The sequence below is a fragment of the Hypomesus nipponensis genome, chromosome 13 (assembly GCF_054491055.1).
Source record: "Hypomesus nipponensis isolate SF chromosome 13, ASM5449105v1, whole genome shotgun sequence".
Classification (NCBI taxonomy): Eukaryota; Metazoa; Chordata; class Actinopteri; order Osmeriformes; family Osmeridae; genus Hypomesus; species Hypomesus nipponensis.
This window is the reverse complement of record NC_140373.1, coordinates 4435381-4449767: the sequence shown is the minus strand read 5'-3', so window position 1 is coordinate 4449767 and position 14387 is coordinate 4435381. Positions and strand designations below refer to the sequence as shown.

Sequence of the window (14387 nt, the reverse complement as noted above, 5' to 3'; positions counted from 1 at the left end):
GGGGGCACGAAAGGGTACCATTAGAAGTCTCAAGGTAATGTCTTGGGAAACCTTGTATTTCCCCAAAAAATCAGTTGAAACACACCTGTTAACTAAAACTTTTATTTTCACACTGAGTGGATGATTACAGTGAGAGATCTATAAGCGTCCACATTGCTAAATGTTGACTCCCATCAGGTTTACAGGCCGGTCGTTGTAGCGCTTTGAAATGTCCGCTTCAATCTGCAAAGCACCCCACAATTGACACAAGTCACAATCTTGTTGTCGATCACCCACAACATAGTCTCAAACATTTTAATAGTTCAAATGTACACCCAATCCCATGCCAATTCAACCAAACTCTCAAAAAAACAAAGGTCAAAGGCCATCCTACCAGTTTCTGTAGTTCCTTGGTGCGGGCTGACAGCAAGTCAATGCGGGGTTCCAGTTTAGCCTGCTCCTCCAGAGCCGATTGCCTCTTCTCAGCCAGTGTGGTCCGTTTCAAGACCAGGATATCAGCTTGTTTAAGCTTCTGCCTCAATACCTCCGAAACTCGTTCCACATACCTTAGAAACAAACACACAAATAAAATAAGCAACTAAATGGCATTGGGGACTGTTATAGGGGTTGGTTAGCAGAATGTAATGAATCAGCCTCTAATGTCAATTCATTTCGTCTTCCGTTTGTCATGACTACAAACCGCGGAGAGGCCTGGATCATGAAGAGGTGCTGCATTCGCAGGTTGGTCAGCCGTGCCAGCAGGTGGCGCACCTCTGCCAGCATCTCCTGGACATGTGTGCGGGTCTGCTCCTGAATGACTGAGGGGGCCATCTGGAACTGGCTCATAGCCACCACATCTGCCTCTTCTCCCATCTCACTTAGTCGCTGGGTTAAGAAGACTTCCAGCTGTCAAAACACAAGTTTTATTACCTATAGAATAATGACAACAATAGGACAAATCACAATAAACGATAACACACATTTATTATTTTTATCGTGAGCCAGTATTTGCAGACTACAATGCATACTAGACTGCACAGCTGAAAGACTACCTAAATGTATCCAGAGTTTATATACAACACAACATGAACATTACCTCCATTAGCTCATCTATTAACTGACTGCGGGTCTGAGAAGTCTCTAGTATAGACAAGGCATCACCTCCACGGGCCACACCCTCAGGACCTGGACCAAAGAGACCACTGTTACTAAAGCCAATTACTTTCTTTCCAGTCTATATACTTTTGGATGTTAGCAATACTCACAGTCAGTGCCTGTGTCAACAACTTCAATCTCTATTGGGGCAGTTTCACTTCCTCCCCAATCGATGCCATCACCACCTGTGTCCTAAATGGAAAACAGCTCAACTATTGAGAATACACATTTCCACAGGCAATGTTTACAGCCCAGGCAGAAATGAAAAACGCTAATAATATAACTTCCTCTTAACACTTCTTACCTCAGAGGCAGGTTCCAAGCTAATGCCCCAGTCCACTCCATCCTCAACAGTGACGCCAAAACTACCATCCTCTGCCTCTGTCCCTGTTCCACTGCCCAGGTTACCCCAGTCAATCTTACAAAGACAAATTCCAGCAAACATATTTCATACACACATCTTTAAAAATACACCTTGTCAATGTGGCTGTGACACAACAGTGAAAATGATATGCACCAACCGTCTCTTCTGTGACTGTATCGGGCGGTGCTTCCTCCATGACAGGCCTCTCGATAACTGTCGGGGATATTCCCGTCCTCCACTCATAGAACGTTGTGTTACCTTTCTGCTGGACATACCTCAGCATGGGCAAGACTTCCTCAGACCTGTGGGGAGGGAATTTAGTCTAAACAGGTAATACTTCAAGTATTCTAGTCTTCTCCAGCAGAGAGTACAAACCATTCCACCATTCGAATATCCCAGCAAATTAAAATAAATAAATCTATATATATTTTGAGCAGATGGAAATGTGATTGTGTACACACCATTCACAGACAAAGTTTGTGAAGGCTGTGTAAAGCAGAATTTGCTCCTCAAGGTTTGCTGCGTCCTTCCCCACTTCCCCAAGAACCACTGGGAGATCTTTCACTAGAGACTGCAGCTCTCTGGCAACATTCTCCCCCTGGGAGAGAGGAAGAGACACACGGGGCAGAGGCAATCGTGTTACTTGCAGCACAATGAAACACAGCTAGAGCAAGAATGTCAAAAAGCTTTCACTATAACTAGTTTCGTACATTAGTATATTTTGTGTGTGCTCACCGTGATGCCATACTGTTTGCAGGCAGAATAAAAGCGTTCCCTTAGGTCAGCAGCACCACTCTGACACTCCATCTCTCTCCGGCTGAGATCTTGCTGCAACTGTTGGGCCTTGGCCACCTGCTTCCTCAGCGCAGGGCCCTCATAGCTCACACTGCGACTCAACAGGCTGGCCACCTCCGCTGGATCACACACAACAGGGAAGGAATCAGCACTGCGGGCACAAGGCTGCCATGACCAGAGTTCCTCTGACTGACTATTGCACTGTTATCCCAGTCTTGTGTATTAGAAAGGTAGGAAGGCCTTTGTTCAAGCCGATCACGTACAGACCCAGTGCAATTAACTGATTCATGTTGTTATCTAATCCAGTAGCATGTGTGAGTTGCTGGGCTGATTTGGAAGCCTGCTTCCAAAGCGCTTCTCAGGAATTAAGGAATAATTTGAGTACAAACACAGTTCAGTCTAACTTACCTAAGTACGCATTGTCTGCCTCATAGAGAGATATAATTTCCTGCCAGTCCTGCAACAATAAAGCAGTACATTTAGTCATTTAGCAGACGCTCTTATCCGGAGCGACTTACAGTAAGTACAGGGAAATTCCCCCGAAGCAAGTAGGGGGAAGTGCCTTGCCCAAGGACACAACTTCATTTAGCTCGGACGGGAATCAAACCGGCAACCTTCTGATTAATAGCCCGATTCCCTAACCGCTCAGCCATCTGACCCCCGGATGGGTCACAGTAACATAGAGCAGATACACATTTTTATGTGGAACAGCACTGGTCTGCAAATTTGTGTGAGACGTGGTATCCTCTCACCTTCATCCTTTGAGATGAATATCTACCGAAGATGTTCTTGGAGGAAGCCTCGGTTCCTCTCAGTATTTCCACTATCCTCAAACAGTGGAAGTAGTGGATGTCTGCAAAAACAATGAGCCAACACATTAAATCTGCTATCTATCATGTACTTCATTGTAGCAGAAGCATCGGAGCATGGCAACAGAAGAGCTTCTTAATCACAAAGATGAACATGTAGTGCATAACCATAAGGGCCAGGTTTCCCAGATTCGTTAAGAAGCTCTTAATGCTAATATAAGCGCTTCTTAGGAGCGTTCTAAGAGCATTTTAGAGGGTTCTTAGAACGCTCTTAAGAAGCTCTTAGCGTTAAGAGCTTCTTAACGAATCTGGGAAACCTGTCCAAGAGCAGTCTAGGTAATGAGGCACATACAGGAGCCTGACAGCAACTGTTTGATCTCCTCGTTTTCTGGCATGTCCTGGATGGAAGCGTTGATCTTCTCCCGGATCGACATTACTGCACTCTGCCATTTCAGACTGCAGTGTCGTCTGTCCACTAACCAGTCTGCAAACATAGTAGGGTTGAACAACGATGAGGTTAACCTGTATTAATATCAGTAACTACCCATCAAGTGTGGTACATAATTGCATGAAGATTGCAGAATCTTACCTACAAGTTTGCTGGTCTGTACATCAATGGGGAGGGTTTTTACATTCTGTGGAAGGCATTACATTACGTTAACCTTTAATATGGCCATATAATGATGAAGATTGACGATAAGTTGGTAGAAAACGTTTATTCACCAAAGCTACCTAGCTACGTAGATAAATAAATTAAAAAAAAACGTGGAAATGACAATGCACAAAGGAGCTGAGCAGCTTTGAGCTGCTTTCATAGCTTCATTGGGCTACCTAATCATTGCAACGCTGTTAAAAAGAATCGCTAAGACTACAGTTTATCTAGTAGCTCTGGCTAACTCGTCTTCTGACAGCAGTTGTTTTACAAGCACTACAAATATATCAACAAGTCGTCTACATTTGTTACGAAGACATCGGACATCATTTCATACCTCCATTGCCTCTTTAACGTTAAAATAACAGCAGAATTTCTTTATGTTATCATAGATAAATCATAGACACATTTACACACTTCCCGTCCAAAGTAGTATTTACAAGACAGTCGAATCCTAGTCGAATCGACACGTTTGAGGAAAGGCAACCAATAGAGAAACGTAATGTTGCTATTCCTCTCGGACTGAAATATATTTAAACCAATAACAATCTACCATACTGAAGCTGGTTTCTACGTTGTGAGTGTTGATTCGCATTCCACCATCAGAGGGCAGTCCCCTCAAAATCATCAACTGCTTCCAGAACCATGGGATTAATTTTCTTCTGCCCAATTCCACATATTTCCATTTTATAAACCCAGTAGACTATACATAGGATAATTGTTGTATTTTATACGGTTATTACGTTTTGTCACCGACTACATTTGGTAAATAATTATACATACAAAACATTACTTCAAATGTTTTGCTCTGCACCTTATTAAGCTTATTATTGCTGAAGTCAACATTCCAACCCACCCACCCATCCAATTCCATATTCCATTATAACCATTAGACCACAAAAAAAGTGTCCCAAGATGTGGACCATTCCTGGATTTGAATGATATTCAGATTTCCAAATCGGACAGGGAAATTCACCTCTGTTTGTAATTTGACCTCCACATTCAAATTACCTATCTGAACACCTTCCTTACAGATGACCTTTCAAGAGATGCTTCAGAACTTCCGGCAAGTTACCATTTGGCCCACGCGTTTGTCACAAGATAGGCCTTCACAAATCCTGTTCATTAGTTTGTTTTCATTTTGCAATTATTCGTTTGAACTTTGTACCTCTAAAGTTGATAGAACAATTCTAAAACAGGATAGTCATCTTGTAATGGATTGGCAGGTTGACAACAGGACTTCAGTCTCTCTTGAAATCACATGGCCTTTACGTGTACTTATACATGGAGTTGGGCAGTCGGTAGGTGTGTTTTACAAGGGTGTGTGTTAGTGTGAGCAAGAGGGTGAAAGAGACGCTAATAGGCAGAGAGAGAGAGAGAGAGAAAGAAAGAGAGAGAGAACGGCTGCACCTGTGGCTTAACAGTGGAACGTCAGCACAATGAAAGACTTCTGAAAAAGGTTAGACAAGGAGTGATAAAGAAAAAGCAAAGACAAACCACGATTAATGCACCTAAGCTTAGATATGGCTGGATATTTTAAGATCTGAAATTTTCCTGCTCTCCAAGATACTGACCTCAACTTCATTAAATAGGTGAGCATGAAAAATCTCTATGTCTGAACATAAGGAAGCTTGTATGGTCTTTCAAACAAAACTTTTTATGTTTTTTTATTCAACCTTAAAATGATCATTTCATTTAGACACTATTACTTTTTGGAGTGAAACAGTTTCAATGCTGTTGTTATTGTCTTTTTATGTGTGGTTGTTTAAATAGTTAGCTGTACATTTTCCTTAAGATGGACATCCTGTATAAGCCCATGAATGAGTGTATTGCAATTGTTTCTATTTGCATACCTGAGGATAGATGGTCCAAGGTAAATATAAAACTGTGTGTGTGTGTTTATAAACAGAATCCCCAAGAGATAGCGAGCAGCATCTGAGCTTAGACGTTCTGTTACTCAGTACAGCAGCTGAAGGTCGTGTACAAAACGAAGTTTAGTGAAAACTTTGTCTGGGACAAAGATCCTCCACAACCACAAACGTGAAAAGAAACAAGCATGACCTCAAACCTCTTAATGCAAAACTTAATGCATTGAATAGACTGGAAGACCCCATCAGTACATCCCAACTCTACTGTATGTAATAACCTGAAAGTGTTGTCAGGTGTCTGGCAGTGAAGCTGAAACCTAAGTCTGTTACAACATCCAGCTCAATAATCATGAAAGGGCAGAGCAGGCACCCTTGGACTCTTCTTTCCCTCATGCGTTGTATCATTGAAAGGCTCTGCAGTGCTAAGTTAGTGTTTTTCCAGTGTTTATTGTGAGCACAGTGTTCCGTCTCTGTGATTTGTGAGGCTTTGCAGGACTTTCTCACCCACACAAAACAGAACACAAAGTTACTTATTAAGAGTTATGGAGGGGGCTTCCATAACTCGAGTCAAACGATCTCCTCAGTACCAAGTACATGTAGTAACTTTCCGTTAAATGACAGTAAATCTCATTTAGAAAGTAATCCTTCATAAACCTTTCAAATATTGCAGTTCCCTATATCCCAAAATAAGTCTTAATTCATACATCCTTCAAACGATATCACATATATACAAGCTAGTGCCAGAATATGCCAGGAGTAAAGCTTATGAACTGAAACATGAGTGGTAACTTTTTTAGGGAACATAGAACCATATAAGCTCATATTGAAGTGCAAGTGTATCGATTTCCGGGTGTCCGTACACAAACAGGGTCAGAAATAAATGTAATTAAGAAGTTGGAGAAGCTGAAAGAGTAAAGTACACTGACAATTATGTAAGAGATCTGCCATGGGGACGATTTCTTTCAAGGACATTATTACATAAGTACCTCAGAGATAAATATACCATTTCAGTATGAAGTGACTTATCATTTGTTTCCTATGCCAAACACTTAACCACTACAATGTCAGGTGCCTTTAGATAAGAATTTGAAATGTGATTCAACGGTCAATCAAGGATATGGGGATGCTGGATGGATAATGGTGCAAAATTCACTTACCACCCAACAGTGAGTTTTGTGTTGTTTCTTGTAGTCAGCACAATACATGGATCTCAAGATTGAATAAACGAAGGACAAAGAGACCATCATGATGGACTTTAATTGTGAAGCCAGATCAGATAAGCGCGGTGAATCAAAGATTCAAAGAGGGAGTTTCCACAGATCCCAGCCCTCATGTGGATATACAACTTTATTTTTCAACTATGATGAACCACAGGTGGTGGTTGTAAATGTGACAGAACACATATCAGGCCTCAAGACAGGGTTCAGATAAATGGTCATCTAGCTCTATTCCATTTGTCGGCCCCCTGCAAGTGATCCTGGAAAATCGCATGATAAATAAACATCTCCTTTTCTTTTACATATTTTTGATGGTCTGGGTGGGTGGGTTTGAGCACGGTTCCTATGCTGGCAGTAGAAATTAATGTTCAGAAAGAAAATTAAAGCTTAACTGGGTACTGTCAATGCAATCTATGTGCATTTATGTATTGATTCAGCTCCCATTGATTGAAATCTCATGTAACCTTTAGTAGACATCCCAAGGAATGTAATCAGTTTTACAGTGCTGTGTGACAAAACTCATACATAGCATTTGTTCTGAACAAATTATGCTGCCCCACTGTAAGGAAACAGCTTGCATTCTCATTAGCTGGACGGCTTTTTTGAGTTGATATCAGATCACATGGGAGTGACATGGGACACTACTCAGATGCTAATTAATTTATCACCTAAGAGCCTGTATCAGATTTCCTTCTCAATTACTCCTCCTAATCACCTAGATGTAACTGAGATAATAGAAAGCAATCAACTATTACTGCATAAACTTTGGCGCAAACCACTACAAACACTATACAACTGTACACTTCTAGTACTTGATTATCTGCTCCAGTTCTTTTAGGCGTTGTTGTAATCAATATTTTTATGCTTTGGATGAAAGAGTTTGCTAAAAATATTAAATGAACAAAAGAAAATTAAGCAGTTAACACTCATGACATATCTGACCAAAGAGATCTGTGCTAAATATACAAAGACCTGGAAAATGTTATTGGTCCGGAAAACATAATTTAGTTGGTATTTAGCAATGCAAGCATGGCTATGAGTTGTGTGTTATGTGACGCCAGTCTTGTCATCCCAGTCTGCTTGTGTTATTCGACCTCACTGTAGTGAAATGATTTAAAACCACTTTATATTTGAATAGACAGCCACATTGATATGCATCCTATAATTTGCGGTGCATCTTCAAACGAACACACACCAGAGTGATCAGACACATCAAACACACCTCCTCAGTGCCTGATACTGTCTGGGGTGCATAATATGTAACGCAGTGACATTAACAACATGACTGTATCCCTCCTCCCCCCCCAGGTCTGCCAACAGTCTCTGCGTGTGCCATGGCTGACCCCAGCTGGTGGAGACTGACCTTTACACGCAAGAAGAAGTCAGAGGCCAAGGTCCTGTATGAGATCCCAGCAGAGTCTGGCAGCAACACCGGGAACAAGGAGCACTCCGGCAATCCTCCTTGCTCAGACCCTATGGACAGCCAGTTCAATGCACGTCTGGAGAAAATAGTGGATAATTCTGCGACCAAAGGACGGCACGTCAAGGTGTCTCACTCCGGTCGCTTCAAGGAGAAGAAGAAGATCCGTGCCGCGTTGGCCGAGAACCCTGACCTGTTCCCCCAGCAGGACCTCAGTGATGAGAACCATATGGCGGAGAAATAAAATAAAAAAAACACACACTTTAACACTAATATACACTTGAGATATTAACATTTACATACACAGGCAAGCAAGACCCACAACACACACACAGCCATATTGGCATTCAATATAAACAGAATAGAAGGCACATAGTACATAGTAACCACTGAAATCTTCCTCACACACCTATACAAACAAGTTATCAATTGAGCACCATTGTATAACTTAGTATTCCACCTTCAGTCTACCTTTTTTGAACATGTGACTTCAGATGCGAAGACATTTATTAGGCTATAAAGATGTGTGGATAATCAATCCACGGAAGATAGTTTTTGTTTATATTCTTCCCAAAAAAATTGTATGCATTTAATTCACATAACATGGATTTATGTTGGTTTTAGGAGTTGTTTTTAATAAATAAAGTGAATGATGTCTTGAATCTTAAACCACTCCTTGCCTATACATCTAAGTGGTGACATAGGAATGTATAAGCAGAGTTCTGGGTGAAGCGTTTCACTTGTTGCTTCATTGTGTGTCGGCTGGCAAGACTGAGGTAAGTGAGTCAGTCAGACACAGGAGAGTGAATAGATAGATGTATAGAAACTTCAGATGTGACAGCAAAACATGCATGTCAATTTAAACCAAAACTGCACTGTAAAATGCAGATATTTAAAGACAAAAGATTATTTTGAAAAGTTCATCTGTGACTGACATCTGCTGGACAGAAATTGTACTGTACCCTTTAGTAACAAATGTAATTTTATATTCGTATTGTTCAACACAGTCGAGAAAAATATGAATTATTCTTACACAATAATCACATAGTAGACTAAACTAAAGCATTCACACTACACACAAACAGGATAAACGTGGCACAAACGTTACGTTTTATCCATATCCAGGCCGCTGGGTCTTTAGATATATATATTTAAGACTGAAACAACACAGTAGCAGCTAGAAATTCACTCTCCCTTCATTTCTATAACAAATACCAATGTTTAAAATAAGGGACTTGCCAGACAATGTACTTTTCATCAAGTATCACAACAAAGTTCCTGGAGGTTTTCGGAAATGCTTAATCAGTTAATAACCGGTGAGCTGTCAATCATTACCCAACAGCCTGCCAGAGAGACTTTGCACTAGTCAAGTATACAACACAGCATTTTCCAATTTCTACAACCTTGCATCAAAAGTAAGTACTGTACAGCAGCCACGTCATCTTCCGCTGACCTTACATAAGTATGGAAGCAAATCAGTGACATGTTTTGAATTTTATAACACACAGAATACTTAATATAAAAATTTGAACACCACCGAATTTGTTGTTTTGTAATGCACCTCTTTGAAATTAATTCATATTTCCTGGTCAAATGTGATCAATTCAAAACGTTATGTCACTGATTCGCTTCCATACATGATTGAACAAGCATCCTTTTAACATTTACACATGGCTTGTTTATATAGACATCCTTAAACATCTTGTAAATCATCAACACACACTGTTACTGTTAAGGTGATGACAATGAAAGTGACAGTTTGATGATTCTCAGTCGAGTGGAACTATGCCAGGCCCAATCTCCAGCCTGCTCTTCCATCCATACTCCCCGACGCAGCGGCCCCTTCTCAGGGGGACAGCCGCTGGTACACCCAGCCTCCCTCTGCTGGATGCTGGAACTCCGTAAGGTCAGCCTCTCCGTTTTTGGGCTGTGTAAAGACAATGCGATCGTGTAGTCTGTTGGTCTGACCCTGCCAGAACTCCATTAAGTCAGGCTTGACAATGTAGCCGCCCCTGAGAGAAGGACAGGAACAGAATAATATAGGTTTTGATTTTATGTTTTGCCAATAAAATAAATGATTCACTTTCAATCTGACCACACCGACGATGTAATACTAACCAATAATCAGGCATAGGGACTTCTGTATCCTTGTACTTTTCCTCTAGTTCAGCATTTTTCTGTCTCAGGTACTGCAAGATTAAACCACAGCAGTTAGTGAAAGTGTAATGGACTGTAAGAAATGAGTGAGTAATGTCAGAAAACATAAGTACATGCTTTTCCTACGTAGAAAATGTAGGGTAGGACAAGCCAACAGATCTCATCTTTGTTTTTTGTGACAACATGAGGAGACTGGGGGACTGATGCTTACATTTCTATCAGGCACTGCCGTGCTCTGCCTGCTCACAACCGCCCCGATCTGGCTGCTCTTGGGACGGGAGTGGAAGTAGTCACAGGAACTCTGGTAGGGGATTCGCTCCACCTTTCCCTCAATACGGATCTACACACACACACATGATGAGTAAACTCCAGCATAGGCACCTCATCACACGAAGAGCTGAATAAAGAGGTATTGTACTAAATATTACTTATAGTATGGGCACACCTGTCTGTTTAGAGGTTCCCAGTAGAAGACCAGACAAGCATAAGGGTTGCTCTCCTATGGAATAGAATTAAAACTAATTATGATATGGATTAGCATTCCATGTAGAAACCTGATTCTCATTTGAATAATAAATTACTTAAATGTTGTCTCAAAAAATGTGCTCTCTGCAAACTCCAGGACATATCCATTTCAATCGATAGCCTGAACAGTTGACTTCCTCATACAAGCATCAAATACAGTGGCTGTAATGGAAGAATACCGACCAGCTCTCCACCTTTTCGGCTTTCATAGTTAGAAAAAAACCGGAAGCCTTCATGGCTGTATCCTTTTAGCAGGACCATTCGGGCTGAAGGGCGTCCATCTCTTGGTGGAGAAACAGAAAGAATGAAACAAAAGAATGCAAACGAGCAGTGTGTCCGAGATGGACAATGAAGTCCTACTTACTTATTAGCTGTGGCAATACACATTGCATTGGCTTCTAGAACTTCAGGACACTTTGTGGCTTGATCGAACCAATCCCCAAACTGCTTGATAGGGTCCAGAGATGCTAGCTGGTCCTCCTCAAAGCACTGTGGACCAAGTATATGAAACGATAGCATTTAATTTCACAATGCACTGAAAGGCAAGTTGCCATTTGGCATTCAGTACTCCATGCATTGTGATGCTGTGTAGATATTGTTCGTTATGTGATTTAATATTGGATAGCATAATGTAGGCTACTGAATACTTTTATCATACCTCACAAGGTCATTTGGTTAGATGAGATGCTAATTTCGCATCATATACAATGTAAAACAGGCACTAGTAGACCTGCATCGTGCAAACTGCAAATCCCTGATTGACTAAAAGAAGCCTTTACTCAAATAAGTTACTCTTGAGTTTACGTGAGGTGAACCTGGTCGTTAACATGGCAGAGGAGCTTCCAAACTTTGCATTCTCACCTCATCGTCTCCTTTGTATTTTTTCCGCATGTCACTGAGATCCATAGCTGTTGTCGTGCTTGTCGATTTTGTGCAATGGGGTTGTTGAAATCTGTTTTGAAGATGAGCAGTCAAAGAAGAATGACAGTGAAGATGACTTCGTATTATATTCTTCAACACACTGCAACTGAGAATGCGCCTCATGCTTGTAAAATAACGCTGAAACTGTCATTACGCAGTATCTTACGTAAAATATTACGAAAGACTTTCGCAGTTTTGTAACAGCATAATAAGACAAACAATTTAATGTTTCTACGATTCACATTGCTCTTGTACTTAAAAATTACCAATAAATTACAATCCTAAAAGAGCAAATACACATTCAGCAGAAAATATTGATAACGATGACATCGGCGATTTTCGATTACATGTTTCGATGATCACCTACACATGCCTTGTTGTATTACTTCCTGTCAAAATGGCAGCGACCTTGTGTGGCAAGTTACTGCAGAGCCGGGGTAACATTTATGTGTTTATTAAACCAATATGTTTATTTATTTGTTAGATTTTCTAAGTAAAGATGCAGTAGTAGATAGATCACATGGTCGTATATGGACGCTTCTATTTGTAATTGTGTTCAGATTGCGTTTTCTTGACAGCAGCAAAGCAAGGGACATGAGTAAGCTAGGTAGCCAGCTTGCTATCTAGTCAACGGCAGCATGACGTTGATGTCTTTTGACTGTTTTAACTTTAATCTCTATGACTGAACCAGGAGACTATGTTGCCATTTGGGGGTGTGGTATCTTATCTTGGAATAATATCTGCCGTACCAAATACTATCTATTCATCTGTGCAACGGATGCATACACAATAGCATTGCTAAGGTTTTTGTTATTGTATTTATTTTATCTTCCAGTACGGCTGCCCCTTACACATAGTGTCCGCCATATGGCCAAGGCAGTCACGCGACACAGGAAGCCAATGCACATTATCAAGCAGAAGCTTTTGGCCCTCACAGAGTACATTCCCCCTAAACCACGAGCTCCCCCAGGGGCGTTGACACCCCGCGCCAGACCAGTTCAGGAGGTAAGAAGCTCGGGGGGAGTGATGAATGACATGGTATAATCGCGATAACCTTTTTTTTTTACTTTCTTGTGTGCTCAGCTGCATGCAAAAGTCATCTTTAAAGAACAAAATGATTAACCTATTCGAGATTTTCGAAACTTTTTTTTTTTATCAGGAGAGTGCCCTAGCGTTGATATTGAAGAGGGATGTGAAGACTATGTTCCAAGAGTGCAAAATGATTGCTGTCATACAAGACAACGCTACAAATACAGAAGATATGCTTCTTCTCAAAAAGAGGCTCCACAAGCATGGCATCACCATCAAATTCATACCTAACCAGGTAAAGAGGTGCCCAGGTTCAAATTCCTCAATTGTATTACTTTTCCGTACTGTTTCAGCACTGACAAGTTTTGGTGTGTTTCACTACAGGTGATGAAGTCTTTTCTACCAGGAAGTCCTTACAGTAATCTGATGCCACTATTTATCGGTCAGACTGTTTTATTTGTCAGCAAAGAGCCCAAGGTGAAGGAGATGCTTGTCTCTCTAAGGAGCAGTCCACAGATGGTATTGTTAGGTGTGTGTATCTCTCACTATGGTAAAACTAAACCAAAGAACTTATACTCTTTGACTAAACCCACTAATGCTATTCCCTGAAGGAATATCTTGTTTGTATTCAAAATCTAGTTCTAACTCTCACCATTCCAATTTACAAACTAACATTCTGTTTTCTATCTCCTCTCCTTATCACAGGGGCCTGTGTAGACAACACTTTGCTGTCACCACAAGGTTTGCTGATTTACTCCAGGCTGCCTTCAATGACAGTCATCCAGGGAGAGTTGGTGAGTGGCCTGACCATGCTGACTTCTCAGACGGCCTCCCTGCTACAGCGGCACCCCACCCACCTGTCAGCCCTGCTCCAGCAGTATCTCAAACAGCAGAGTCCAGAGGCAGGTGCGGAGGACACTGCTGTGGAAAGCAGCACCACAAAGACAGAAGAAGAGACATAGGACATGTGACCCCTATGGGGAGGAAGTTACAGGGGCTGCTGGGGAGGAAATCAGGAGTGGGATGTGTGAAAGCTTCTGGTATTTCACCTGTGTTGACATACAGAGCTTCTGCTTGGGTATGGACAGCTCTACTTGGACTTGTGGAGAAAAAAAGAGAAAAAAAACACCTACCAAGTTTGTTTGGAAATAAACTGTTTTGGGTATTGTGTTTATTATCACTTAAATGTTGTTGTACGTAACTGTCATAATGGACATAAAAGAAAAACAAATATTCTGTCTTGTTTGTTGCTTTGCTGTCATAGGCCTACTCTTGTTTGTCCTTCTGATCTGTTTGGGATTCTGTTTCATATTTTAGGAAAATAAGTAGAAAGATTTGTAGATTTGTATAAAGTACTGATGCAAAATAGTCATGACAACTAGTCCAGCCCAAATAAACACAAGTGGTTTTAGAGAGCCTGATAAATACTAATCTTGGGATTACAGTGTGTTAATCTAGGTCAGTTAGTCTATTACCATTGCTATTCTAGGCCTTGG

General features: G+C 41.1%; 4 protein-coding genes across 6 annotated transcripts; 2 read left to right on the top strand and 2 right to left on the bottom strand.

Moving 5' to 3' along the window:
- Nucleotides 1-88: 88 nt before the first annotated feature.
- Nucleotides 89-4226, bottom strand: cdk5rap3 (CDK5 regulatory subunit associated protein 3). The gene is made up of 14 exons (XM_084669493.1): nucleotides 4092-4226; nucleotides 3692-3737; nucleotides 3455-3586; nucleotides 3046-3146; nucleotides 2702-2750; nucleotides 2234-2412; nucleotides 1960-2096; nucleotides 1656-1800; nucleotides 1439-1552; nucleotides 1245-1326; nucleotides 1076-1164; nucleotides 680-885; nucleotides 374-545; nucleotides 89-222 (listed from the first exon to the last, which is right to left on the bottom strand). The coding sequence occupies exons 1-14, from the start codon at nucleotides 4095-4097 to the stop codon at nucleotides 157-159; spliced, it is 1524 nt and encodes a 507-aa protein (XP_084525619.1). The 5' UTR covers nucleotides 4098-4226; the 3' UTR covers nucleotides 89-156.
- Nucleotides 4227-5021: 795 nt separating this feature from the next.
- On the top strand, nucleotides 5022-8921 carry prr15lb (proline rich 15 like b). The gene is made up of 2 exons (XM_084669498.1): nucleotides 5022-5346; nucleotides 8148-8921. The coding sequence occupies exon 2, from the start codon at nucleotides 8174-8176 to the stop codon at nucleotides 8501-8503; it is 330 nt and encodes a 109-aa protein (XP_084525624.1). The 5' UTR covers nucleotides 5022-5346; nucleotides 8148-8173; the 3' UTR covers nucleotides 8504-8921.
- Nucleotides 8922-9223: 302 nt separating this feature from the next.
- Nucleotides 9224-12150, bottom strand: pnpo (pyridoxamine 5'-phosphate oxidase). 3 transcript variants are annotated; one of them, XM_084669496.1, is made up of 8 exons: nucleotides 12129-12150; nucleotides 11803-11893; nucleotides 11306-11430; nucleotides 11125-11224; nucleotides 10862-10915; nucleotides 10628-10756; nucleotides 10378-10448; nucleotides 9224-10271 (listed from the first exon to the last, which is right to left on the bottom strand). In XM_084669496.1, the coding sequence occupies exons 2-8, from the start codon at nucleotides 11845-11847 to the stop codon at nucleotides 10106-10108; spliced, it is 690 nt and encodes a 229-aa protein (XP_084525622.1). In that variant the 5' UTR covers nucleotides 11848-11893; nucleotides 12129-12150; the 3' UTR covers nucleotides 9224-10105. The 3 variants fall into 3 exon arrangements, with proteins under 3 accessions (XP_084525622.1, XP_084525621.1, XP_084525620.1); XM_084669495.1 differs by lacking the exon at nucleotides 12129-12150 and adding an exon at nucleotides 12029-12115; XM_084669494.1 differs by lacking the exon at nucleotides 12129-12150 and having other exon boundaries at nucleotides 11803-12022.
- Nucleotides 12151-12175: 25 nt separating this feature from the next.
- mrpl10 (mitochondrial ribosomal protein L10) lies at nucleotides 12176-14124 on the top strand. The gene is made up of 5 exons (XM_084669497.1): nucleotides 12176-12299; nucleotides 12698-12867; nucleotides 13022-13186; nucleotides 13276-13420; nucleotides 13597-14124. Exons 1-5 carry the CDS (start codon nucleotides 12218-12220, stop codon nucleotides 13851-13853), a joined length of 819 nt encoding a protein of 272 aa, XP_084525623.1. The 5' UTR covers nucleotides 12176-12217; the 3' UTR covers nucleotides 13854-14124.
- Nucleotides 14125-14387: the final 263 nt, after the last annotated feature.

What these genes read in the sequence shown, in the direction of transcription:
- cdk5rap3 (XM_084669493.1), bottom strand. An exon ending in ATGATCCAGGCCTCTCCGCG is followed by an intron (nt 546 to 679) that starts GTTTGTAGTCAT and finishes TTTGTTTCTAAG; the next exon opens with GTATGTGGAACGAGTTTCGG. An exon ending in CCAAGGAACTACAGAAACTG is followed by an intron (nt 223 to 373) that starts GTAGGATGGCCT and finishes GGTGCTTTGCAG; the next exon opens with ATTGAAGCGGACATTTCAAA.
- prr15lb (XM_084669498.1), top strand. Translation starts at nt 8,174, where the DNA reads ATGGCTGACCCCAGCTGGTGGAGACTGACCTTTACACGCAAGAAGAAG.
- pnpo (XM_084669494.1), bottom strand. Translation starts at nt 11,985, where the DNA reads ATGAGGCGCATTCTCAGTTGCAGTGTGTTGAAGAATATAATACGAAGT. An exon ending in GCCGAAAAGGTGGAGAGCTG is followed by an intron (nt 10,916 to 11,124) that starts GTCGGTATTCTT and finishes TCTATTCCATAG; the next exon opens with GAGAGCAACCCTTATGCTTG. An exon ending in CGGCAGTGCCTGATAGAAAT is followed by an intron (nt 10,449 to 10,627) that starts GTAAGCATCAGT and finishes TTAATCTTGCAG; the next exon opens with TACCTGAGACAGAAAAATGC.
- mrpl10 (XM_084669497.1), top strand. Translation starts at nt 12,218, where the DNA reads ATGATCACCTACACATGCCTTGTTGTATTACTTCCTGTCAAAATGGCA. An exon ending in GCGCCAGACCAGTTCAGGAG is followed by an intron (nt 12,868 to 13,021) that starts GTAAGAAGCTCG and finishes TTTTTTTATCAG; the next exon opens with GAGAGTGCCCTAGCGTTGAT. An exon ending in TCCACAGATGGTATTGTTAG is followed by an intron (nt 13,421 to 13,596) that starts GTGTGTGTATCT and finishes TCCTTATCACAG; the next exon opens with GGGCCTGTGTAGACAACACT.